The sequence below is a fragment of the Lissotriton vulgaris genome, chromosome 10, assembly GCF_964263255.1.
Source record: "Lissotriton vulgaris chromosome 10, aLisVul1.2, whole genome shotgun sequence".
NCBI classification, from domain to species: domain Eukaryota; kingdom Metazoa; phylum Chordata; class Amphibia; order Caudata; family Salamandridae; genus Lissotriton; species Lissotriton vulgaris.
The window spans coordinates 1,045,202,476-1,045,229,897 of record NC_141698.1 but is presented as its reverse complement, the minus strand read 5'-3'; the positions used below and the strand labels follow the sequence as shown (position 1 = coordinate 1,045,229,897).

The following is a 27,422-nucleotide window of genomic DNA, read 5'->3' as shown; positions in this document are numbered from 1 at the left end:
CTCCAACATTGGGCTCCCACACCACCACATCCACCATCATGGTTGGAGTTTAGGAGGGTGTGCCACCTAATGTTTCCTTCTAACCCTTATTGTTGGTATATGCCTCTGTGCACTTATCTTTGTACATGTGCCCTTGATGCCCCACCCTCTTAATGTCTCTCTATAAGCACTGGCAATGCCAATATATCTTCCATTGACAGGCTAGATCTAGTGGCTTTGCAATGATTGTATTTACAAAGCCAGGCAAGTACTCAAAAGTGATAACATTTTTCAATTCCATACTAAGGGGCTCATTAGGATCGTGGACGGACTTGAGTCCGTCTGCGACCCCAGAGTAGGAGGGAACGTCCGTATGGGCAGCGGCGTTCCCTCCGTGCAGATTAGGATGTGACTGCCAGGGTGGCGGTCACATCCTCTATCTTTAAAATTGCGGCGGGTGCAGCTTCAAGCTGCACCCGCCGCAATGTAAAAAATGCATACATTGCATTTGTATGCAGAAAGCGGCAGGCACCGCGCGGTGCCTGCCGATTTCTGCATACAAATGCAGGGGGGTACCATGGGTACCCCCCATGTGCACCCCCCACCCCCCCTTCACCCAGGGGCCCGCAACGGGCCCCCAAAGTCAAATTCTGTATGCTTTTCCACGGCGGAAAAGCCGCCGTGGAAAAACATCTCTTTTACTCTATTCAGACACCGCCAGCCATGTTACAGCTTTTCCGCTGCAGTTGTAAGTCAACCGCGGCGGAAAAGCGGCGGACTGAAACCAGGAACCACCAGCCATCCTAATGTGGCGGTGGGTCTTTGGTGGGTCCGCAGAGGATTTTCCGCATTCTCCGGAAAATCCTCCATCCTAATCAGCCCCAAAGTATGGTCTGAGATTAGGTTTTCTAGATCCTCTCGTAAAAGTGCAGGATTGATGCCAAATTACCAACTAGAGACAGAAAACCCAGTGGACTGTAGCCCATGAACCAAATGAGGATGGTGCGCTCTGGGTAATGGTCAGTCCTGTGAAACTCTCAGGATTATTTGTTGTAGTGGGTTCTGAATCGCTCATCACCATGAACAGACATACTCAAGATTACACACAAGCAATATATTTTTAGGATATTATTAAAATCAACGTCCTATCCTAGTAAAAATAATGTCCATATTTGTAACTATAAAAATGAAAACAGTGGCAATAAGAAAATAAACTGAAATACTATACAAATTGCCACATTATAACGGTAGTGTAGAATTGTCGTTCGAGTATTGATGTACTAGGACTGTTTTCCATCCCTTCCCTTCTTCCCTTCAGCTAAGCTGTCTTAGCACCAAAAAGGCTTGCACACGTTTCTAAGGTTTCACCTGCATACCTTAGTTGAACAACATAAGTGTTTTCTGTATTAAGAGGTTGAGAGTCTGTCTTTGCACTCAATAGTTATGGCATCCCAACAAACTGATACGGTCAGATGTGCCCCAAGAAGCCTACCTATGGACTTCATGAACTTCTGGTTGTTCAATGTGGTCTCCAAGGAAGTCAACAATTCCTCTCTGCCTTGCACCCATCAGTACTCAACTTAAATACACTTTTCTATTTATTTTGAAAAGAGCAAGACTCGCATTGAATTATGGTTAATAAATACCCGATAAAATCTAAATCATGTGAATAATTGCTGAACTATCAAACTATAATAAAGCATATGTTATACGTAAACATGCAAACATTACTAAATGTAATATATGTTTATAAATAAAAGATGAGCACTTAAAAAATTAATCCATCAAATATATGAAATGCAATGGGGGAACATGAGCAGAAATTGAGAGCTTTTGTCAGAAGCCTGCAGAAAATAAAATAAAATAAAAAATAGATTATAAGGTCTTTACACTAGCTTTTTCAATAAATTGGGTGAGATTGATTTATAGGCTTATAAATCCTAACCAGACCAGCCTCACCCCAGACATCTCCTGGTGGCCAATATTATTGGAAGCCAGGGACTACGCAGCAAAATAATAAGAATTATTAGATATATGCTTGTTAGATGCAGACAGGGATTTGAGCTTGTGAACTGGCAGTATGGAAGAGTAAAGATACCGGTTGATGCACATAATTACAGCAGGAACTCTTTCAGACTGCCTTCCATTTGAAAAGCTCAAGCTAAAATTCACACAGACTAGACACCTCTTACCTGCTAATTTTCTGGTAACAATGCCTTGACCAAGGGCACGAGACTGACGTTCATAGGCACTAGACGGAGTTGGGACTGAGTACAGGATACCTCCTCAGGAGCTGTAGAGACTGCACAGGCCGATATCTTTAAGTAACATTTGGTTTAGCATGGATTGGTATGTCTCAAAGTTCCATAAGGTAGTATTAAAGGTCAGTCAGGATGAAAAAAATAGCTATTGCCTAATTGAATAGCAGTAGAAGGGACTGTCTATGGAAGTGCCTTAAGCAGGTAAAACCTTATACCTGGGAGAAGGAGTGCTTTGATTATAACTGGGCAAACCTGTGATAGGATCTCAACGGCTGAAGGACCAAATATCTTCTTATAAGGTGTTGCTTATATAAAAATATGCACTATCGTCCTAAAAAACACACTGTATAATGCCTTAGGGAAAATGTAGGGAATCTAGTTGTACATGGGGATTTACCAGCAATGCGTTGCCAAGGACAATCCCAATTTACCTTGGCCTACCCACCTTAAGGTATTCTAAATGTTTGCATACTTGAAATACAGTTCTTTAGGAGCACTTTAAGATACACTTTCAAGACCTCTGAACCAAAAAGAACCCACACTAACCCCCAACCCTACGTGCAGTACAGAATGGATGGGGATTAATGTCTGAAAAAATGCGGGAGAGGGTGAGAGTCGGGACAAGGATTTGTTAAAAAGAATAAATAAGCTTTGGTGAATCATATATGCAGTCTTTAATTATATTTAAATGATATTATATTAATACAAATCATACCAATATTCAAATACAAAAAAGACTTTATTGCTGAGGATGTCCAGGTAAATGTCTTATAAAAAAGGCTCTGACTAATGTGGGAGAAAAAAATACATAAAACAGTACTTTTTATTTTATGGTCCTAGAGAAGGCAGGAGCTCTTCTTAATAAGAAACAGCAACCCTTTGGGGAATGCCAAAGATGATGAACATTCCAACTGAGTGAGACGGATGAGCAACAATCAAATGGTAGTTATCAAACACTGCTTCAATTTTTTGGCACTACACTGGGCTACTTTATTAGAGGCCCTTGTGCCACATGCTTTGTAACAAAAACGGACAACCTCTAGTTCAAGTTACTGTAGTGAAATCTGTTATTCCATGTCTCTTATTATATTATCTGTAATGCTTCCTTAGTAAAACTGAACAAAAGTGAGATATTGATAGAAATCTAACAAGATGGAACCCAAAAGTTAAAAACATAAATAATCCAGTAGGAATACTTACTCATCTTTTCTCTTCAGATTCTCCTTTGCTTGTGGTGCTTTGGTGAGAATAAACCACTGGAGTGAGACGAGGTCGCAGTTGGTTGGTACGATGAAGTGTCCCAGTTCATGCAGCTGTGGGCTGTGCCGATCACTGAAATGATACAAGCATGTTATGTTATGTGCTTAAAGGGACATTATAGGTTAAATACCACTCAAATGCTACTCCCTTTAGTACTGTGCAAAAATCTGAACTGTGAAAATATGTTTTTGTTTCTTAGTAGGATTGAACTAAAAGCTTATGCACTTTAATAACATTGTGTGTAGTTTACTGTTTTGGCTTAAGCTCACCCTTGTGAGCCAAAATACTTCTTTTAAAGTTTAAAATTGTGCATGCTATAGATTCAGCAGCTCCTGTAATGTCCAAGTGGCTCATGGATACTGAAGCCTTTCCCTTCTCACTCCTTTTGATATAATGTGATCATTCATGTAGATCACACCACAGACTGAATTGACACTTGGAGTTTCCATTGGTATTATTACTCCACACAATGGTACTTCACTGAGCTTGCTAACACCCCCCGTCCCCCTCCTTGTTTGTTTACTCTTGGAGGTTAGCCGTGACAAGTATTTCAGGAGTAAACTGGTGTTTCTTTAAGTCACTCCTGTTAGGGTTCAAATGTCATTATCTACTATAGCATTTGGACTACTCCTTTTTGAGCATTGTCTGATCCCACACGTGTATCTCAATCTCAGTTTCTCAATTCAGAACCCATACAACCAATGCTTTGTTTTTACCATTGTTATATATGTTTTTCACATGTTTTGTATCACAGTGCCACAGTACCATCTCTCCTCTCTTCCATGTAGGATCCTCATATGAATAAAATCCAATATTTTACAGATTTGTTAAGTACAATATACTGAAAAGAAAGGTTGCAGGTATTTTGTACGTAATGTGCAATATTGTGCAGTGAACCATATCAATATAATTTCCTCAACTAGTACATACACATTCAGAGAATTAATTTACTAATCCCAACTTACTAAAAGATTTACATAAATGCCCTGTTCTTTTACATAGAATAGTGTGTTGAAGGTAAAGGAAACACTTGATGCTCTGAATACTGCAGCAGTAGTTATCCTCAATCAACTTATTGGAACCCTAAAGGTAAAAAGTGATCACCTTGTGGAAAATGAACCATAAAAGGCTGACAACCAAACCATAATTAAGAGGAAGAACAGGACAGTTAACAAATTATAGCACTCTAGTGGGAACATTGGTCAGGTCTTGTGTGATGCAAGAAACTCCCTTAATTTTTGGTGCAACCTTTAGTTATCCCCAATGGGTTGAGTAGAAAAAGCCAAGATGTAATTGCTTCCTTGGGTCCTCTATTACTTTCCAGTCCGGTAGATGCTGTTGCCGATGTGATTTTTTACAGAACTCACAATTCTCCTTACACAAATGATAAGGCACAAGGATAAGAGGAGGGTGGCACTCGGCAAACCTCTGGGCCCACTGAATGGGGGTAGTCTGGGAAGCCTGAATTACGAAGCCTACAACTTGTAGCTCAATTCCAGTGGCCAATGAGTTGGATGACTTCAGGGCAGGAAGCTAGGCACACGGAGCTTATGAGGATGTTCAATCCTGTCTCACTTTATGAGGCAGCCCTTTGGAATGGTGACTTTGCCTAATAAGGGATGCCCGCAGGCTATGCATGGGGCTCGGCAATGCTGGCAGCGCTTGAAGAATCATCTGCGATATTGTGAATTGTATCCTCCAGAGATTCCAAGGTAATGAGTCAGCATAATCATTGAGTGTCGACTGAAGTAGGGATATTGACAGTGGGGGACCTATGCTCTCATAGCACCGTACTTTTGTATGTCAGTCTGGCAGATGCCAGAGAGCAGGCTATGGCCACTTTCTTACATATGATGCTCTTTGGACAGTAATTAGGAACACATGGGGGGGAAGGTGAGATCAAGTCACCCACATGTGACATTCATCGCAGCATAGTCGCTCATGAGATGAAGAGAAGGGCCTTTACACGTCTATATGTTACAATCTCAACTGTGTTGTACACAGACCTGGGAGCCATTATGGTCCTCTGGGAAGGTGTTCTAGAGAGAGACTGTGCAGATACGGAATGGGACAGGATCCTGCAATACACTAAGACGGTTAGCAGAAACCCATGCTTTAAGTGAAAGCAATTTAATTATTTGTATCAGGCATATCAGACTCCTTACAAGACAGTGAGGATGTATCCTTGTTCTACGGATGAATGCCCTAGGTGTTGGACACCAGGTGCAAACCTTTTTACATGTGCTGTGGACTTGTCATGTAATTTCAGCATATTGTGGCCAAATTTATTGAACCTCATTGAAGTATCATGTAGAACTGTCACTCAAGTCATTCTGTCCTGTATGTTGGGACAGATTCCCCATCTAAAAGCCCACAGAAAAGTATGAGGCTCATAGACCTAGGTCTAGAGCTAGCCAAACGGGCTATAGCAATGTTGTGAAGAGCCAGGCGGTCACCTAACATTAAGGTGTGGCTAACAGTGGTTAAAAAATGTGTCAGAGCCAAGATAATAGTTTTGAAAGATGTTAATAGCGGATTGTGAGGGGAAGCTGGAATAACACAATTGGGCTCTCTATTGTTAGCAGTGCAGGCCAAAACGGGTGAGAGGCCACTTTAGAATCCACAAATAAATAGTTTGTTATTTTGACAAGGGTGGAGGTGACTTTGGTCGTGGTTGGGACTCCAGTGTACGTGTGTGAAGTGATGTTGGACGGGCTGACCCCAAACTTCTTTTCGATAGTTATGCTGCAACTTCTTTTTCCTTCTCAAGTGACTTTCAGGACATGATGGGGAGCCCATAGTCCATGAAGAAGGATTGAATTCATGATACTGCCTTCCCCACTCCCAATTTAATGCCTTGAATCAGCAAATTGTTTGTAATCCTTTGCGTGAAGGCCTCAAAGAGAGAGAAATGAAGAGCGTGGACAGCTCTTCCTGGAATGCTCAGTCCTGCCTTTTCAGCATCCAACGAGAGTAAGATAGCATCTTTATTGTGTAGCGCCTTCTTTGAATTGCCTCCCTTGTTTTATTTCTCCTAAGGAACCCTGCTTGGTTTGGGTGCATCAAAGTTAGCATGAACCTATCTAGTCTATTCACTAAATTGTTCATGAAGCCTCGAGTGTATACATTAAAGAGGAAGGCTGGTATACAGGATCTGCAGGCCTTGAGGCTGCGAATAGCAACCAGTACTTCCTCTATGGAGGTCAAGTCTAAATGCTTTTCGCTCCTCTAGTGGCAATTGGAGCACAGACCCCACATATCATGTCCTGGCATTCTCCTGTGTGTTGCACACTGCACAAAGTTTGATGGTAGGCTTTCAGCATTCCAGTTTCTCAGTCTCCCTGCATTTGCAAACCACCTCCATAGCTCTCATTTTCTGTGATGAAGCACTGTGTCTGTAGTGCTCATAACATATTAGCTTGAGGTTGCACAGATTTGTTTCCTCCTTCATTATATTGCATACAGAGCCTCAAAAGAATGTAATTTGCTCTATTACCCTCTAATGTGTTGATTTTCCTCATAGTGCCACCACATTGTGCCAGAGTACTTGCAACTGTGTCAGTTTATGTTCTGAATTCAGCGTTAGTCAATTCATCCTTCAACTTCTGTAAGAATGCTTCCTCACTGCTTATTACAGAGGACAGGGCAATCCTACACCATATTTCTCAGACCCCGCTTTGTTATTAAGGGAGAAATAATTCTTAATTTGTTGACTGATGGTGCTGACAACAGTGGGGCCTTTTAACAATGAGTTACTCAATCTCCAACCGCCCGTAGGATATCTCTCCACTATCCCTTCCCATTCAATCACCATCAGTGAATGGTCAATGATCAGAATAACAGTGGCCCCTGTTCAACATCAAACCCACCGCAATCTGCTTTTTATTTAACAATAAGTAATTGAACCAGTAAGATGTGCTGTGGCCCACTGAATGAGAATAGTCTATCTTGAGAGTGAACCTATGTCTCCAGGTGTTAACTTACCATATCACTTTCAGCCACATTACCCAAGTCCCTGAAACCTGTGCTGCAACATATGCTGTTGGCCACATACCACAAGGTTGAGGTAGTTTAATAACACGGGCCACAAGCAATATCCCAACCACTGCCACCCTCTTGAAGACTGAGTGCAAGAACTATCTTGCAAAGAATTTTGAGTCGAGCATACGGTGGCTGTCATTCACCAATCACTAGCTCATGGAGAATGCCATGGTGTATGACCAGCCCAGTATGGTTTTGGTAAATTGTTACAGTGAACCCAAACTACTCCTTTGGTTTTGAGATTGCTCTGGTTACCTGCCCCAAACACCACTTCCATCTTGCTTTCTTGGATCTCTGCCATATCTGCAGTACTCTTGTGGTGGTGCCTACACCTTTTGAATCGCCCCAAGCCTCTGTAATAATGCCTAGAAAGATGCAGACTTCTTGCAGTGACTTGGTGGAATGAACTTTCTTTTTATCTATAAGAAAATGCATCACTAGCTTAATAGCTTGGTGTTTTGCCATAGTTGCGGGTAGAGGATTCTTGCTGAGATTTAGAGAAGATACCTTGTGGACTCTGTCAAGTTTATCGGTCTTCTCCCGATTGGTCCTGCATAGCGCTGAAGAGACACTTAATGAAATATGCCACACACTATCCTCTCCGGTTTCTTTTGGATCTTCTAGAATCTGGAAAATTGGTTTGTTTGGTTCGGGTTTTCTAAATCTTCACACTTTTCTTAACCCCTTCCATGCTCATGACGGAACGGTTCCGTCATGAGCGTCGGTTGAGCTGTGCTCATGACGGAACCGTTTCGTCATGAGCCGATAGGCTCATTAGAACCTTCAGCACAGCGCGAAAATTCGCGCCGCGCTGAAGGGGTTAAAGAAGAAATATTATTCTAGCTAGTCATAGCATCCATTCCTGGAGCTTTTCTCGGTCCAATGTGTTAACTCGGTCTATAAGTTCACAGATGTCTTTACACAATTCCTTTGGATTCAGCTTTAGTTTGGTCTACCAAAAACATCTCCTTCAGCTATTTAGGTTTATTCTTTGAAGAGTGTACAGGTTTTTTGCCTGCATCCGCTGGCCGGCAAAGAAAGGGAGTGGGGAGGGGCTAGAGAAGGGGATAACATTACATTCTTCAACTGAAAACATCAAGAGAGTCAATAAGCAAACCATGCCATGTACGTGTGCGATGAAAAAATGCCTAGGCTGTCCCGGAGCCCACTATGTGACAGTTGAAGCATCTGGTTGCGCACATGCCATGAGGCGCAGAATACGCAGGTATATAGGGTAGATGAATTCCCAAAAGGTGTTAAATAGGAATTCTAGACATGGGCCCCATGTCTTCTCAAACTTATGAAGGGTTTGGCTTGCTATTGCTGTTAGTTTCTCCATACTCAGCAGGTTCCAGAGTTTGTGTGTCCATTCTAAGTGTGTGGGAGCAGTGTCAGTACACCATTTTGATAGCAGGATTTGCTTTGCTGCACAGAGGGCTAATGTCATAGCCCTCCCCTTAGGGGAGCGTACGGGGTATGTGAGTGCATTAGGAAGACCATGTAGAATGTAGCTGGAAAAGCAGGTTAGCTCAGTGTCGAACATTTGATCAATGTCTGCAAGCACTTCTGGCCAATAACGGTGTAGTTTGGGTCAATGCCACAGCAAATGAGATAGCGTACCGGAATGGCTACAGTGGCGCCAACACCTATCGTCAGCCCCCTCCTTCCCCTTGATCAAGGGGCTGGGTGTATAATACCAATAGTGTACTAGCTTAAGGAGTGGTACTTCAGGCTTGACATGCGGGCCCTATGCAGAATGTCCGTCCATTCCTTATCTGTTAATTTTCATTCACATTCTGCCTCCCACATTGTCCTAGCTGGCGAAAGCAGGGAATTGGCGGAAGTGTTTAAAAAAGTATCGATATTTGACAGCAGGCATCGGTCATTCTTCCGGGACAGAGCCAGCGCTCAAATGGCATGAGCGGTCTGCCTGCGTGTGGTCGCACCATTGGCTGGGTTACCAAGTGGCAGATCACTGCATACCTCCACTGCTCTTCGTAAGCTGATTTATGCATTGCAGGGAGGAAGTCTGTATTTCCTGTGATTGGCGTAAAGGGGGGGGGGGGGGGACACACCAGGATGGGGAGACCTCTAGGGACATTCAATCTGTCCCAGGCCCTAACCATGGCCCTGACCACGGGAGATATGTACACCCCCTGGGGGGATTCTTACGTGAGAGCCAGGGTATCTTTCAAATATGGATGCCGGCTACCGGCTGATCGAGCGAGCACCAGTGCTTCTCCGTGAGGGGCAGCTGTCATTCTACTAGGAATCTCAACTGTGCTGCTTGATAACAGCGCACTAGTTGATGTATACCCAGCCCACTCTTGGCTAGTGGAAGATATACGCGCTCCTTAGCCATTCTGGCTTTCTTGCCACCCCCATATAAAGGACTCTAGAGTGGATTATAGTTTCTTCAACATGGAAGGGGGTGGTTGTAGCGGGACTGCCTGCATTAAATATAGAATCTTGGGCATGAAAGATATTTTCACAGCCTCCATGCGCCCCTACCAAGAGATGGGACCCCGTGCCAAGACTGGATAAGTGCGTGCACCATAGACAGTAGAGAGGAGTAATTGTGTGACAATGACCTTTAAATAGTGAGGAATAAGAGGACACCTAAATATGAGATACCCTGTGTAGCCCATGTAAAACAGGTGTGCCTGCTCGTCTTGCGGAATATTGAGGTTGAGGGCTTGAGATTTGGTGGCATGCATCTTGAACCTCGATGCCTCCTCAAATGCCACAAGCTCTTCCAACAATGGGGGCAGCAACTGGCGTGGTTTAGTGACAGTAAGAAACAAATCATCTGCGTATAACGCTATTTTGTGTGCCTGTCCAACCATCCAAACACCCTCAGTGAGTGGGTGCCTCCGTATACGCTAAGCCAGTGGCTCTATGTAGAGCGCGAGTAGGAGTGGGGATAGGGAGAATCCCTGTCACATGCACCTCGAGATTGGGAAAGGAGTGACTGTGCACCGTTGACCTGGATTAAAGCTTTTGGGCCTGAATAGCTAGCTCAAACCCATTGGTGGAAACGGAGGCCCGGACCCACGGCCTCCATCACTGTCCACAGAAAGAACAAGTTCATACCTTCGGTAACTCTTTTTCTGGTGGATACATTTTCTGCCTGTGGATTCCTCACCTTGTGAATATCCCCTGCGCCAGCAGCATTCGGAAACATTTGTAGCTCTCCATGCCGACGAGGACGCGGACGATGTCACAAGGGCACGGCTTCGCTCGCGACCTCGCTGGCGTCAGTGGATCCATAAGAGAGCCTCGTCGGCGTGATGACGTCAGTTCCACACTTTTTTCTGTGCTCCCGAGGCACACGGACGGACCGACATAAATAGGTACAGTATACACAGTACACAGTATTCAAATCAACACACACAGAGTAAAATCAATGCAAAAAGCAAGAAGTAATAAACATTTCCATTAAAAGATATAACCATAAAATAATCATTATACAGGCATAGAAGAGTGGACAACGGGGAGGCGGGTGGGTCAGTGAGGAATCCACAGGCAGATACTGTATCCACCAGAAAAAGCGTTACCGAAGGTAAGTAACTTGTTCTTCTGATGGATACATCTGCCAGTGGATTCCTAACCTTGTGAATAGAATCCCACAGCAGTCCCCACTCCCGGAGGAGGGTGTCCACTTTTCTTTACCAAGAAATCCTGTAGGACAGAGCATGCAAAGTGGCCATCCCTCCTCACTTCGGAATCTAAGCAGTAATGCTTCGCGAAAGTGTGGAGAGAGGCCCAAGTTGCCGCTCTACAAATGTCCTCAACAGGAACACCTCTAGATAAGGCAGACGAAGAAGACTTTGCCCTGGTAGAATGAGCTCTTAAACCCTCTGGAGGTTCCTTACCGGCCAAAGAGTAACAAATCTTGATGCACAAGACAATCCATCTGGAAAGTATGCGCTTGTGCACCGCTCTGCCTTTTCTGCAGCCAATAAAGCCCACGAAAAGCTAGTCATTCACACAAAAGTCTTTAGTTCTATCGAGGTAGAAGCTCACCGCCCTCTTTGGGTCCAAGCGAAGAAGCCTCTCCTCCTCCTTGGAAGGGTGAGGGGAGGATAGAAGGAAGGAAGGAAGGGTAATGGACTGCCCCAGGTGGAAGGGAGTTACCACCTTAGGCAGAAAAGCAGCCCTGGTCCTGAGTACCATTCTTTCAGCATGAATGGTCAAGAATGGGGGTTTTGAACTCAGAGCTTGAAGCTCACTTACCCTCCTTGCCGAGGTAATAGCAATTAGAAAGACAGTTTTAAAAGACAACAGTCTCAGGGGACACTTGTGCAAGGGCTCAAAGGGAGAACCCTTCAAGTAGGTTAAGACAAGATTTAAGTCCCATTGAGGCACAATAAATGGAGTGGGCGGAAATTTGTTGGTAAGGCCCTTAATAAAACATAACACAATAGGAGATTTAAACAAGGATGGCTGATCCGGCAAACATAGGAATGCTGACAAAGCTGATAAATAGCCCTTCACACTAGCCACTGCAAAGCCCTGCTGGGCTAAAGAAAGAGCAAACTGAAGGATGTTGGATAAACGGGCCCTTAAGGGGTCAATAGACTTCTCTCCACACCATGAGACAAATTTTGTCCACCTATAGGAATAATAGACTTGGTGGAGTGGCTGAAAGAATCACAACCACCACGTCAGGCGGGAGAGAAAAAAAATTCAGATTGCCCCGTTCAATCGCCAGGCATGAAGGTGTAAGCTCTGGAGGTGGGAGTGTAGAACCTGCCCCTGCGACTGTGAGAGGAGATCTGCCCTGAGAGGGAGAAGGAGTGGAGGGCACGAGGAGAGGTGTACCACACCCTTTGCCAATCTGGGACGATCAATATGACTTGGGCCCGGTCTTGGCGAATCTTCCTCAGAACCCAAGGAATCAAGTATATGGGAGGAAATGCGTTAAGGAGTTGTGAGCCCCAACTCAACTGAAACGCGCCTCCCAGAGCTCCCTGCATCGGATACTGGAGACAAGAGAATGATGGGCAATGAGAATTCTTGTGAGTGGCAAACAGGTCCACCCGAGGAGTTCCCCACTCCCGGAAGACGTGACGAACCACCTCCAGATGAAGCCTCCACTCGTGATCGGCTGAAAACTGCCGACTGAGACTGTCTGCCCATACTTTCAGAACTCCGGCTAGATGATTTGCCATCAGACAAATCTGATGGTCCCGAACCCAGAGATGCAGAGCCTCTCTGCAGAGTCAATGCAACCCCACTCCTCTCCGTTTGTTGACATACCACATTGCGGTAGTGTTGTCCGTTAGGACCTAAACCGGCTGACCGCGAAGGGAAGGGAGGAAGGCCTTGAGCGCCAAACGTATCGCCCGCAACTCTAGAAGGTTGATGTGAAGCAACCTTTTCTCTGGAGACCAAAGACCTTTGATCTCCAGATCCCCCAGATGAGCACCCCACCCTAGAGTGGATGCATCCGTTATCACTGAGGCCACCGATGGAGGGAGATGGAAGGGCTTTCCCTGAGTCAGATTGCCCTCCACGCTCCACCAAGAAAGATCCGCTGCAGCTTCTCTGGAGATCCTCACAGACTTCCTAAGATCTCATTTGTGCTGATACCACTGCCTGCGGAGGCACCACTGGATCGCCCTCATGTGCCAGCGTGCATGGTTGACCAACAGAATGCAGGAAGCAAACAGACCGAGCAGGCGAATGACCTTCAGGAGTGGAACGACCGCTCCATTGTAAAACAAAGGAATAATTTCCTGAATGTCGAGAATCCTTTGCGGAGGAGGGAATGCTCGACAGACAGTAGTGTCCAGTAGTGACACTATGAACAGGTTGTGCTGAGAGGGCACCAGGAGAGACTTGGGCACGTTTATCGAAAACCCCAGCTGAGTTGTCACCTGCAGATATTGAAGCACCTTCTCTGGTGACTCCGCTTTGATCAGCCAGTCGTCAAGATAGGGGAAAACTGGCATCAGCGACCTCCTGAGATGGGCTGCCACCACTGCCATCACCTTGGTGAAGACTCGAGGTACAGTAGTAAGTCTAAACGGGAGGACGGCAAACTGATAATGTTGCGACCCCACCGTGAAATGGAGATACTTCCTGTGCGACTTCAGGTTCGGAATATGAAAATACGCGTCCTGCAAGTCGATCAACACCATCCAGTCCTCTTGCTGCAGCGCTTGACGAAACTGCGCTAGGGTGAGCATCTTGAACTTTTCTTGCTTCAGAAAAAGATTCAAGATCCTGAGATCCAGGATTGGACGTAACCTGCCATCCTTCTTGGGTATCAGAAAATACCGGGAGTAGCATCCCTGACCCCTTTCCTGCTCTGGCACCACCTCTATCGCACCTTTTTTTCATAAAACTAGAACTTCCTCCTGTAGAAGAAGAAGATGGTCCTCCGTGCAAACCCCTTGACAAGGAGGGTAATTTGGAGGGAATTCCCGAAAAGGAAGAGCATACCCATTCTCTACAAGATTGAGAACCCAAAGGTCTGTAGTGACCGATTCCCAATCTTGTAAAAAATGAGTAAGCCGACCCCCCACAGGACCAACATGATCCAGAATGGCGGATCTAGGGCTGCTTTGCTGTGGTAAGAGGGGGAGAGGTAGAGGAGGAGGAGGAGGGCTGACAACCTTGTGGGCGATCTCTGTTCCTGCCCCTATATAACTAATATAGGGTGTTCTGCTGCTGCTGCTACTGCTGAGGCTGTTTGTATGTCCGAAAGGACGATCTTCCAAAGCCCCTGAACTTCCTATAAGAAGAACCCCTAGGCTATTTCTGCAGACCCAGACACTTGGCTTTCTTTAAATCTTTCCAAAGCTGCATCTGCATTTTTCCCAAAAAGTCCAGAACCATCAAATGGGAGGTCCAAAAGAGTCACCTGGGCATCCTGAGAGAATTCCGAATACTTAAGCCAGGCACGCCTCCTAGATGCAACCGAAGATCCCATTATCCTGGCTACGGAGTCCGCTGTATCAAGGCCACTCTGGATCAAGTCAAGTCAAGATCACCTGTCTTGCAGCCGCCTGAGTGTCAGACAAGACCTCATCAAAGTTCTTTCTGTCCTCCTCCGATAACTTTGGGGCCAGTTGTTTAGCAGAATCCATTAAGGCATGGATGTTCCTGCCCAAAAGGCAAGTGGCATTTATAGCCATAGAAGCTGATGAAAACACCTTTTTTGCAGCCTGATCCAGTCTCTTAGACTCTCTGTCACTCGGAGTCTGTGGAAATGCTGCAGTCGATTTCTTTGAGCATGCGGCTTCAATAACTAAGCTCTCAGGTGCAGGATGTGAGGATAGAAACACCGGATCTCCTGGAGCCGTCCTAAAATCTTGTGGCAACTGATCTTGAGACTGCCGGAGCCGAAAAGGGATTTTGCCAAACCTCCAAAGTTGGCTCAGTGATAGCGTCATTGAATGGAAGTAAAGGATCAATTACTGCAGAAGGAGAATGAAGTACCTCTGTCAGAATGTTGGATTTAAATTCCGTTGTCGGGAGTTGTAAATCCAAAAGATCAGCAGCCTCACAAATCACAGTGTGGTAAGGAACCACATCTTTAGACGGAACCTCAGAAGGAGGAGAGAGTTGCCATTCAGGTGATAATTCCAAACCACTTGCCACTCTTAAATCTTCAAAAAATTTCTCTGACTCCTGAAGTTCATCTTCTTCTATCTCATCCTCCCTATATTGTTGCTCCTCCAGCAATCTCTGTGCATCCCATCTGGACCTAATCTTCAGGGCCAACTGAGTCATACACGGATCCAACGGATTCGGAACTGGCGTCGAACCCGGATCCAGGGGCACATTCAAAGTCGACAGAGGTCGAGCTGACAGCGCCGGAGATGGTGGAATCGATGTCCGCGCCGGTGTCGACGTCCTCGGCGCCGGGAAATGCCAGTACGGAGCCGCAGGAAGAAAAGGCATAAAGGGAGCTGGTGCATATGCTTGAGTAACTCCCAATTTGAATGCCATGGGACCCATGGGACCCGAAGGTGCACCAGAGGGGTACATTGCCCTCGCAAAGACACCATACATGGCATTAAGATAATGCGATGGGTCTTGCCTTGGACCAGGAAAAGGAGGGAACTCGCCTGGAATACGCTCAGGCATAGGCATCACCGGACTCGGGCCTGCCAGCGCCGACGGTGGATTCACTGGAGTCGATGACCCTTCAGGTACTGGTACCTCTTCTTCCGGAGCCGGAGAATGTTTCGGAGATGGAGAAGAATTCGGCGCCGGTGAAGTCACAGGAGATGTCGCTTTCTCTGGAGAAGGAGAAGGAGATATATAGTCCTCACGATGCCAATGGGCTTTCGAGGTCGATGACTGAGCTTCTTCCTTTTCCGAATGGTGTAGAGAGTCATGCCTCTTCTTCTTTTTATGCTTCTTGGATTTCGAAGCATGACCCGACGTCGACTTCGAGTCCGACCTCGACCTAGATTTGGACCTCGATCTCCCCCGGCCTCTCTTTTCCTTACGCATCTTTGCCATAAACAGCTTGGCTTCCCATTCTTTCAGAGCCTTCGGGTTCATTTTCCTGCAGGAAACACAATCCTCGACATGATGGTCCGATGATAAACACCATACGCAATCGTCATGTGGAACCGTTATGGACATGTGTTCACCGCACTCCCTGCAGGGCTTGAATCCTGATTTTCTTGATGACATCTTCGAAAAGAGAAAATAAGAGAGAACAGGATACAATCTAGAAAACACAAAGTAGCAAACTACGGAGAGTCCCAAAAAAACATTAGCGTCGACGGCGCAGAAAAAAAGGAACTGACATCATCACGCCAAAGAGGCTCTCTTATGGATCCACTGACGTCAGCGAGGTCGCGAGCGAAGCCGTACCTCTGTGATGTCCGCGTCGTCGGCGTGGAGAGCTACAAAAGTTTACGAATGCTGCTGGCACAGGTGATATTCACAAGGTGAGGAATCCACTGGCAGATGTATCCATCAGAAAGGCCAATGCACGCGGTTGAATGCTTTTTCAGCATCTATTGATAAGAGTAGTGTGGGTGTCTGAGTGGGTGGTTTTGTAGATTAGATTAAATTTTTGCTTTGTGTTGTCCCCACATGTGCGTCCCAGAATGAAACCTGATTGGTCTGGATCCACCATGCCGGGCATGTACCTTCCCAAACTGTTGGCGAGAATCCCAGTAAATATTTTAGCGTCCACGTTGAGCAGGAACATGGGTCAGTAGGAAGCGCATTGCTGCAGGTCTTTCCGCGTTTTTGGTAGAACTGTTATAATGGCTGTATTCATGGTCTCTGTGAGGGTACCCATAGAACTAAAGGAGTTATATAGCCAGGCTAAAATGGGGGAAATTTCTTCACAAACGTTTTATAAAACCCAGCCGTTAATCCATCCTCCTTCAGCTCATTAAAAAAGAATGTCCTCATAATGCACTTACAGTCTTTTCACGTGGGAGATGACCGTTCTTTGCAGCAGTTGGATCTGCATCCTGATGGGTATAGTGCTGCAGTTTGCCTTCACCAAGCTCCCTATTGAAACATGTCTGATGGCATGATCATTTAGCTTCTCCCTCGCAGCCAAACAAATTGCATTCCTTACACCACTACTATATGAGCCCTCTGGAATTTGCAGCCATTCTCCATGTGGAAATTCACAGAGTTTTTATTCGCTCCCCGACAGCTACCGTCTGCTTTAGTCTATGGTGTTTCCTGAATCTAGACATTCCACCTTGTGCAGTGCTCACTATTCTAGTGAACACTATGTATCAGTCCAGCAACCCTTATTGATGATTGGTTGTAAGTCAACCTTATAGACCAGCTATCCTAGTAGCATGGATACGAGCAGTCTAAGGCTAAAGACTCGAGAGGGCGTGTTAAGCCAGCTGTTTACCACACATATACCCCTTGAATACCCAGTGAAAGGACACCACACAAGTGTTATGAAAATAAACAAGATATTTATTAAGAATCACAACAGCCCTGTACTCTTTATGAGGACAGGGTACTAAGCACAAAACAAAACTCTTACGAAAATACTTAAGTTAGCACAGTATATACAAATGCCCGAGGGGCACGGAAAACCATATACTCTGAAAGTGGAATGCGAAATTACTAGCAGGTAAGTACAGTACTAATAGGCTTTGGAATCGCTAGATCTTGACTATAGAATCTTCAGATTACTTCTAGGAGACCCAGGGGACTCGGGTGCAGAGTGTGCACTCTCACGCGTGATGCGGGACAAAGTCTATGGTAGCTAGTAAAGACAAAGTTAGTGTTCTCGGGCGAACCCGACCTGGTAGGAGGAAAACGAAAGTGGATTCTGACCCTTGGATAGTGAGGCTATGCTGGGGCACCGAAATGCCGAAGTTACCTAGCCCAGGGGCTGCAGCTGCATAGGTCTCAAAAGACGTCGGGAATCCTCGTAGACGGACCAGGAGCCTGGAAGAAAGAAGTTGCTGGCAGGCGACCAGTGAAGAAAGTTCGATGGATCTAAGCCTGGATCGAAGGAAGATGACACCTGAAAGCAGAGGGGACCAAGTTCGAGACTACTAGCCAGTAGTCAGGTGGCACCAGGAGGGCACCGGATGGTAGTCACCTCGACTAGGTGAGTGGGTGACGCTGTGCTCTGCAGATCTCACGGACCAGGAGGCGTTGTCGGCGACCAGGATGGAGGAGCGAGCTGTCCCACGATGGATGAAGCGGTCGGCGTCGCTGGACCCAGGATTGGGCAACAAAGCCTTGGCAAATTCAAGCCCACGCGGTGGACTCAAAATGGCGTCTGGAGTGGACCAGGAGGGTCCGGGGTGCCTCTCTTGAAGAAGGAAGCAAGGGCCAGTCTGGAGCAACCAGACCAGCAGCAGTGATGTCGTCGGGCGTCGTGAAGAAGGCCACAAGCCAGCCGGCTAGTAGCCACACAGCGCGGTGAGCAGGCAAAAGCAGAAGGGCCCCATGCAGATCGTGGAGATGCTGGAGGGCTGATCTTCGGTGCTGGAGCTGCTCAGGGTTGGGGCTTCTCGGACCCCAAAGCACTCACCAGTGGAGCACACGGTGGGCTTGTTGCAAAGAAGTCGTGCAGTCTTGGCGATCGTCGGTCCCTCGAGGTCTCGTCGCACTCACAGTTCTCAGCTTTGCTGTAGAGGTGAGTAGAGGTCAGAGGTGCCAGGGAAGCCGGGTCTCGTCGAGCTGGGTCGTCGGATTCGTGAAGAAGGACTTGCAGCAGACCGCAGTGTTCTTAGGATGGTGCCCGCTTGATGCAGGGTGACTACTCCTTAGCCACAAGGGAGAATCTTGAAGAAGGAAATCTTGAGGTCTTTCGCAGAAAGTCGTGTCTTGATTCCAAAGATGATCTCATTTGAACAGGGGGCCCGCTCCTATCTTTATACTAAAAAAGGGGGCTGACCCGGTGACTAGGTCCTGCCTATGGGTGGGACTAGGAGGGGGGTGGTTACACCCCTCTCCCATGCCGGACTTCCCCCAGGCCAGGGGCTGGTGTGCCCCTGGAACTGGTTCTGACCGGCCTATGCGTAGTGAGCACCGGGGTGCCACTCAGCAGTCACCTTCCTGTAAAGCCCTGCCTACCCAGGATACACAAAACCCTGTCTGGGACGGTGCTGGCACTTCCCTCGACAGGAAACCCTTTGTCCAGGCTCCCCTCGCTGGAAGGACTCCCAGCTGCAGGGGGTCAGACTCGTGTCTGTGGTGGCAGCATCCATTTTGTGGAGCTGAGGCTTCGTTTAACTTTAACCGGGGTTCACAGTTACATACATGTCGTGTCCCTCTAGAAGGGTGGAATGCTAACCCCGTCGCCAGAATTGGCGAGGGGTTAGTATTCCAATTCGTATGACACCTTACTCGACATGTTTTGATAAAGCAATACCAAAGATAGCATTTAACCGCGAGGATTATAATGCACTTAAGAGTATATGGTATGCGATATCATGGAACAGCTATTAGGACTTGGTTCCGCAAGCTGCAGACAGGCTCAGCTCATGCCAGAGCACCATCTCACACGATTCCAAGCACTCTGCCTTCAGGATTGTCAAGGCCTGCCATAGGAGTGACTGATAGGAATCTGTGTGTCCATTTTAGGGTTAGATATAGGGATACTATATCTACAGCAAAGAGTGGTTACACGACTTTGCCCCAGCTGTCATGCAGCCAGTTGTGTCAAATTTAGGAGGCCAGCCAGGGGTGGCATAATACATGCTTCAGCCCCTGGTAGGCCCTGGGTACACCTATTCCCTGAGTTACAGGGTCTGATAAGGTGGCCCAGTACCAATTGGAAATGTTCCTAGGGTACATGGAATCCATTTTACAGAGAGAGCAGTAGGCCTGGGGTCCTGATTGGCAGGGTCCCAGGCCAACTATGTCGTAAACAAGCTAAAACACAGGGCAAAAAGTTGGGGGCAACCATAGTCAGGAGGTACCTTCCTACAGTACCCATAGAACTAAAGGGGTTATATAGCCAGGCTAAAATGGGGGAAATTTCTTCACAAACGTTTTATAAAACCCAGCCGTTAATCCATCCTCCTTCAGCTCATTAAAAAAGAATGTCCTCATAATGCACTTACAGTCTTTTCACGTGGGAGATGACCGTTCTTTGCAGCAGTTGGATCTGCATCCTGATGGGTATAGTGCTGCAGTTTGCCTTCACCAAGCTCCCTATTGAAACATGTCTGATGGCATGATCATTTAGCTTCTCCCTCGCAGCCAAACAAATTGCATTCCTTACACCACTACTATATGAGCCCTCTGGAATTTGCAGCCATTCTCCATGTGGAAATTCACAAAGTTTTTATTCGCTCCCCGACAGCTACCGTCTGCTCTAGTCTATGGTGTTTCCTGAATCTAGACATTCCACCTTGTGGTTGCAATGGTGGTACGTTCCCCGGAACTACTGCTTTCATAGTGCAGTCCAGGTATTCTCTTGATGATTAGCGAGTTGTGTCATCATTGCCTACCACACTCATTACTCACTAGGTGGCTAGTCAATACTAAGCCTGTTGTCCACATTGGCTGCCAAATTCTGCCTCCAATGAGTTCCTCTGTGAGGCATGGTCAGGAAAAACAAGCTGTCTCCATTTGTGACCTTACCCACATGGTCTGGGGATCCTTCTCCTACCCCCTAGCAACATACAGCACCTGAGTTGGTCCCTTTCCCTCTGAGCATGCAATGCTCACCGTGTCCTCAAGCCTTTTACCCTAGTCTCCTGTCTTCCTACTGTTCAGGTCAGTGAATAGTACAGTATCAGCATTGTTCTCTAATGAGTCAGCTGCAGTCTGACTCAACTCACTCCATGCACACAAGGAGCCTACTTCTCTTGCATTTGTATTTTAGACTCTTTGCCCTTTTTCAATCACCAGAATTCTCCCTGCATAAGGCCCCTTCCTCTGCCACATTCACTCCTTGGTGCCTTATGGAATGTTCACCTAGGCTGCTATCTTACCTGACTTTTAAGATGGCTACTTCCCTTGCCTCTGCATTTTAGGACCATGGTCCTCCATCAGTTGCCATCAGTTTCCCTGCTAAATGTCCCATCACCTGCTCTTTGACACTTTGCAGGTTTCTCTTTGACTGGTACCTTCCTCGGTACTGGCTTCTCACTGCAGAGGCCCCAGAAGGCTGTGTGCAGCTCTCATTGCAGATCATGTTTCTGATAGCCCCCTCAATCTTGTGGCTTAGCTGGGGGCAGACCACCATGGTGCCTATAGCTTCAGCCTCCTTTCAGGGCAGCATGCCCTGTCAAGGTCTTGCCCTTGCTGGGATCTACTTCAGCACACATCTAGCTTTAAACTACTGGCACTCTCTCATATCACCCAGGCAGGCATTTTGTGAGGCTCAATGCAAAAGGGATTTGACTTTCTTATGAGAGTGGAGTGACAAGTGCCCTTTGTTTTGGGTAGAAGAGTATTTCAATCACCTCCATATAAACACTCACATCTCCCGCCACTTCCATCTGTGGGTCCACACTTACAAATTGCTCTTAATAAATGTGGAAATCAAAGTTTCCTGGTTTGTATATTACAACTTCAAGTACACCTGAACGGCAAGATAGTTCCTGAGCTGAATGGTCTTTTTTCCTTCCCACTGAGAACCACCAGAAGAGCCCCTATGCAACAGAAAATTAAATCATAGAGAAAAGGACCTTCAAGTCAGGTAAAACCCTCCTAGCCTTGCATGATCAAGCTACAATTTCTAAATTTGGATAACTGGGAAGAAAAAAAAGCTCACACTGCCCAACAGTAGGTTTTCCACTCACAGAACTCGCAGAATTGTGGTCTAATAAGGGAAATAACATCAAATAACGTTTTTAAACTAACAAACATCCTACTTTGAAAATCTGCCTTAAACTGAACGTGCAAAGAGGAAAGTCAAATGTTGTTGTAGATTCAGATCAATTGTAGGTCTCACAAGAGCCCTTAGGCAGTAATATCACCAGCAAATCTAATCAAGATTTGAAAATCCTAATTTAGTGCATCACAAATACGTTTTCAATTTAAGCTGCTCAAACAGCATCACCCCTCAAATTTTCATGCATACATTTTGAGAACGCAATGAACATTACCAAACCTTTGGAGCAGACATTAGTGTTTTTATACATTTATATAAATATATATATATATATATATATATATATATATATATATATATATATATATATATATACATATACATATGCACCAAACAATTCCCACCACTTCCGGCGTGCGGCGACGAAGGAACTCAGACCACCACAACGATTCAGGCAAAGAAGATGGTTTATTTGTGTTTCACCAGCCTGCAACGACGCGTTTCGGGCTACGAGAGCCCTTGATCACATTCAGCAAACATTGCGACCAACATGTTTTTTTATACTTTTTTTACATCAATTGTGCACACCCCCTACACTGAGTGGACTATAAGTCACATGATTAATAGGCATGAAAAAAAGACTACCGAGTGGATCTTCGTCTTACGGGGTAATTTACAAAAATAGAAAAATAACCGCATAAATGCAAGTTAAAAGTTTGTATCACATTGATCTTTCATTAAATTTAAGGCAAGTTGATATTCATTATTCGAATATAGTTTTGTATAACAGGATAAATCCTTGTGTCAAGTATCTACAATATTATACCCATAGCAGTTGTACTATGGTTCAAACTATAAAGCCTAAAACAAATACCACTTTGATCAATTAATGTATATCATGATAAATATATATATATATATATATCATATTCAATTTGAAAGACACACAAACACACACACCTCTTTACTCACATAATAAATTAGTAACATCAATCTTCTGATTCAAATTAGAGACATGATATTCTTTACAGTCACATTTTGTTATTCCCCAACTTTCTTGCCTCATAAAAACAAAGTGTGCGATTCACATATCGGGCCACGTGTATCAATTTATTTAGCATTACCAAACGGTGCGAATTGCTAAATTTAACCATTTATGAATGCAAAATAGCCTTTCAAGTTATATGAAAGGCTTTAGCAGTGCATTTTAGGTAATAGCAATTTTTTGTGATTACCTAGAATTCCAACTACAAATAGGGCAGCGCAATTTGCAATTCTCTAAGCACATGTATCAAGCATTTTCTAAATGCAAACTGTGCATTTAGGAAATGCTAAATGCAATTACCATTGATTCCAAGTCGATGGGAACCATGTGCCATTTTTTTAATTGCACATAAAATGCACTTTTTCAAAGTGCCATGTAGCACACTCCTGTTGCTAGAGATGTGTGAGCTTCACATGTGGACATTTGTTTGAGGGGGGCACTTCAGGGGGGCCTTAGGCCCTTGGGCACCCTTGCTTTTGCTTTACTAATTTGTGATTACTAATTAGGTAATCGCGAATTAGGTAACGAAAAAACCTTCACAACTATGTGCCTTTATGAACAAATGGAGTATTATTACTGAATAGCGATTACCTAATTGCGATTGAGACTCTGTGGAAATGGCTATTAGGCAATCGCTATTTTCTTACATACCATTTTAGATTCCTTATATAGCGATTACATAAAATTCGCTATTTAGGGAATGCAAAATTGATTTTTGATACACATGGCCGTTAGTCCTTAAATCTCAGCTGACATGTGTCTCATTCCCCAGACTTTTTCAGGTTTCCGTCATTCTCACTTGAATACTGAAGAAGTAATCATATGGTACATGAAAGGACAGTAATACTGATGCTTTAAAGGAGCTAGCCAGTTCATCTATTATATAAAATGATATTGGGTCTGTTGTCGATGTACCCCTTAAAAGGCATCATATTACTTGCAGAGTGCTGAGTAATGATGGTGATATTAGTAAGAACGAACTCTTCAAGCAGCAGTTTACCAAACCTAACACTGGGATTGGCATCCTAACACATGTCCTTGAAGAATATCATGTGTATAGTTTAAACCAAAAGATTGATATTACAGATTATTATGAGTCAACATGCACTTGGCAGTACCAAAGATCTAGGATTATAAAAGCTTCACATGACGACAAATGACTGTGTAAGTAACACACGGACTACCTCTTAGCATCATCAGGGGAGCGCACTCCTTTGTGGTAAGAGATGAAACTGGTTAGCTACTGTAGGAGAGTAGGATCTGCAATCCTAAAATCACCCCAGATTTTTGCTTTTTGCTTCACTGGTTTATGACTTCCCTGGCTGTAGGGCTGCTAATCAGACCAACAGCCTAGCTGTTCTCTCACTAAATTGACACGTGTACCTTAGGTGCATATACCAATTGGTACTGGGCCACCTTATCAGTCCCTGTACCCAGGGCATAGGTGTACCCAGGGCCTACCAGGAGCTGCAGCATGTATTATGCCACCGCTGGCTGGCCATCTAAATCTGACACAACTGGCTGCACGACAGCTGGGGCAAGGTGGTGTAGTCACCCTTTGCTTTAGATATAGTATACCTATATCTAACCCTAAAATGGACACATGTATTCCTATCAGTCACTCCTATGGCAGGCCTTAACAATCCTGAAGGCAGAGTGCTTGGAATCATGTGAGATGGTGCTCTGGCATGAGCTGAGCCCGTTTGCAGCTTGCGGAACCAAGTCCTAATAGCTGTTCCATGATAACGCATACCATATACTCTTAAGTGCATTATAATCCTCGCGGTTATTTGCCAACTCTGGTATCGCTTTATAAAAACATGTCGAGTAAGGTGTCATACGAATTGGAATACTAACCCCTCGCCAATTCTGGCGACGGGGTTAGCATTCCACCCTTCTAGAGGGACACGACATATGTGTAACTGTGAACCCCGGTTAAAGTTAACTCGAGCCTCAGCATCACAAAATGGATGCTGCCACCACAGACACAAGTCTGACCTCCTGCTGCTGGGAGTCCTTCCAGCGAGGAGAGCTTGGACAAGGGGTTTCCTGTCAGGGGCGGTGCTAGCACCATCCCAGACAGGGTTTTGTGTATCCCAGGTAGGCAGGGCTCAGAGGAAGGTGACTGCAAGTGGCACCCCGGTGCTCACTGTGCATATGCCGGCTTGAACCAGTTCCAGGGGCACACCAGCCCCTGAGCTGGGGAAAGTCCGGACAAAGGGAAAGGGGTGTAACCACCCCCCTTCCTGGTCCCACCCAAGGGCAGGACCTAGTCACGTACCAGCCCCTTTCTTTAGAATAAAGGTAGGAGCGGGGACCCTTCCAAATCAGATCATCTTTGAATCCTGAAACTACTTTCTACGAAAGGAACTCTCGACTTCTTCTCAAGATTTCTCCCTTGTGACTAAGGAGTAGTCACCCTGCATCAGCAGGCACCAACTAAGTATCTTGCGGTTTGCTGCACGTCCTTCCTCCGGAACTAGACCGGCCAGCAAGACGAGACCCGGACTCCCTTCCCTCTCTGACCTCTACCTGCCTCTACAGCACAGCTGAGAACCGTGGGTGCGACGAGACCAGAGGACCCGGCGATCATCAGAACCAGCACAACACTGATCCAGCACGACCACCGAGGGACCCTCGAGTGGGTGCACTGGGGTAAGAGAAGCCCCAACCCCAAGCAGCACGAGCACCAAAGTCCAGGCCCCCAGCATCCACCAGATCTGCGTGGGGCCCTTTTGCTTCTGTGTCGCTTGCCACGTTGTCCGGTCACTTGCCCGTTGGCTAGTGACCCTCCAGACGACGTCCTACATTTGTTTCACCGCTGGTCTAGCTCCTCTAGACTGGCCCTTGTTTCCTCTTGAAAGGGAACTTCCTGGGACCCTCCTGGTCCACTCCAGACGCCATTTTGTGTCGCCACGTGGGCTTGCCTTAGCCAAGGCTTGTTGCCTCCTTCACCGGATCCAGCATCGCCAGCAGCAGACATCCGACGTGGGACAGCTCGCAGACCTCCAGCCTGGTCGACATCAGCGCCCTGGTCCGTGCAGCAGCAGAATCCAGTGTCACCTCTTCACCTGGCTGAGTGACCTCGACCGGTGCCATCCTGGTGCCCACCTAATCGCTGGCTAGTGATTCAGAACTCGGTCCCCTCTGCTTACAGGTATCCTCCTTCACTGATCCATCCTTGGATCAGCCCGGAACATCTTCACTGGTCGCCTGCCAGCAACTTCCACTTCAGGCTCCTGGTTCGTCAACGAGGATTCCCGACGACACTTGAAGCCTATGCAGCCGCAGCCCCTGGGCTAGGTAAACCGAGTACCACGGTGCTCCAGCGTAGAACCACTCTCTAAGTGTCTAGATCCACTTTCGTTTTTGACCTACCTAGTCGGGTTCGCCCGAGAACCCTAACTTTGCATTTATTAGCCTCCATAGACTTTGTCCCGCATTGCGCGTGAGAGTTTCCATTCTGCACACGACGTCCCTAGGCCTCCTGCTTCTAATCTAAGGGTTCAGCATTGTAGGCCCAGCGGTTCTAAAGCCTCTGAGAATAGTTACTTACCTGCTAGTAATTTGCATTCCACTTTTGTAGTATATCAGTCAGTCAGTCAAAAAGGCTTTATTTCGACATATAACAATATCTTAAAAAGCGTACATACAATTAAAATTCATTTCAATGCATTTAAAGATAAAAACTACAAATTTTTACTGTAAATAAATTTCCTAAAATAAGCATGGATTTTAAGCAGACCATAATAAAAAACGTAATTAAACAATTTGTCTGAGTCTTTTTGACCGAATTCGCCATGCCCACCCAAGGTACTTCGAGGTGGCACATGCGTAAAAGGTACGAGTGTCTGAAAGAAGAATCCTTAGAGCCACATTACAATGCCTAGTGCCCAGTGTGCGGCACATGGGTTTTAGCCATTTTGACCGTGGGACTTTATATGCAGGACACTCAAATAAAAGGTGGGGGACAGATTCTTGGCGCTGTGGGCAGAAGGGACACCACGGAGCAGTCTGGTATGGAATTTTCCAATGACTAGTAAATTCCATTACGGGGAGAAGACCAGTTCTAAATTTAAAATACAGGGACCTTTCCCAAGGGGCTGAGATAATGTCCAAATACAGTTCTCTAAAGGGGATATCTTTGGACTCCATGAAGTTTCTGGTCGACTTGCAAATCGAGGTGGAAGAATTCCTTCTATTTGTCACCCAGTTCCAATAAAGATGTTTTATCGTTGATTTGGGCGGGGCTGTCTGTTGGTACCATGCTTCTTCCATCCCCAGATTGGTGAGTAATGCTTTGATATCCGTTAGCCACTTTATTTTCGCCCAACCTGTCGATCTTAATATCTCCCGCAGTCCATCCGCATAACTTGAGAGTTCGGGGACTCTCCAGATGCGGGCCCACAGAAGCAGAGGGCTTAACTTTGCTAGATCTTCAATCGCCCGACAGCCCATGTCCAACTGCAGAGGCAAGATGGGGACAGAAGGGCCGAGGGACATCAGGCTTCTCAAGAAGATGTTCTCAGCTCGAGTAAGGTCTTTCAAGTTCGACATTCCCCACAGTTCCGCCCCGTAC

The 27,422-nt window shown here is 45.9% G+C and overlaps 1 protein-coding gene across 5 annotated transcripts in view; it reads right to left on the bottom strand.

The window, feature by feature from the left end:
• Positions 1 to 27,422, bottom strand: part of TCAIM (T cell activation inhibitor, mitochondrial) — a 495,335-nt gene that overhangs the window by 142,511 nt on the left and 325,402 nt on the right. For all 5 annotated transcript variants that reach the window (XM_086942093.1, XM_086942094.1, XM_086942097.1 and 2 more), the window contains one exon: positions 3,441 to 3,572. In XM_086942093.1, coding sequence (XP_086798219.1) covers positions 3,441 to 3,572 — 132 coding nt within the window. The remainder of the gene's footprint in view (positions 1 to 3,440; positions 3,573 to 27,422) is intronic.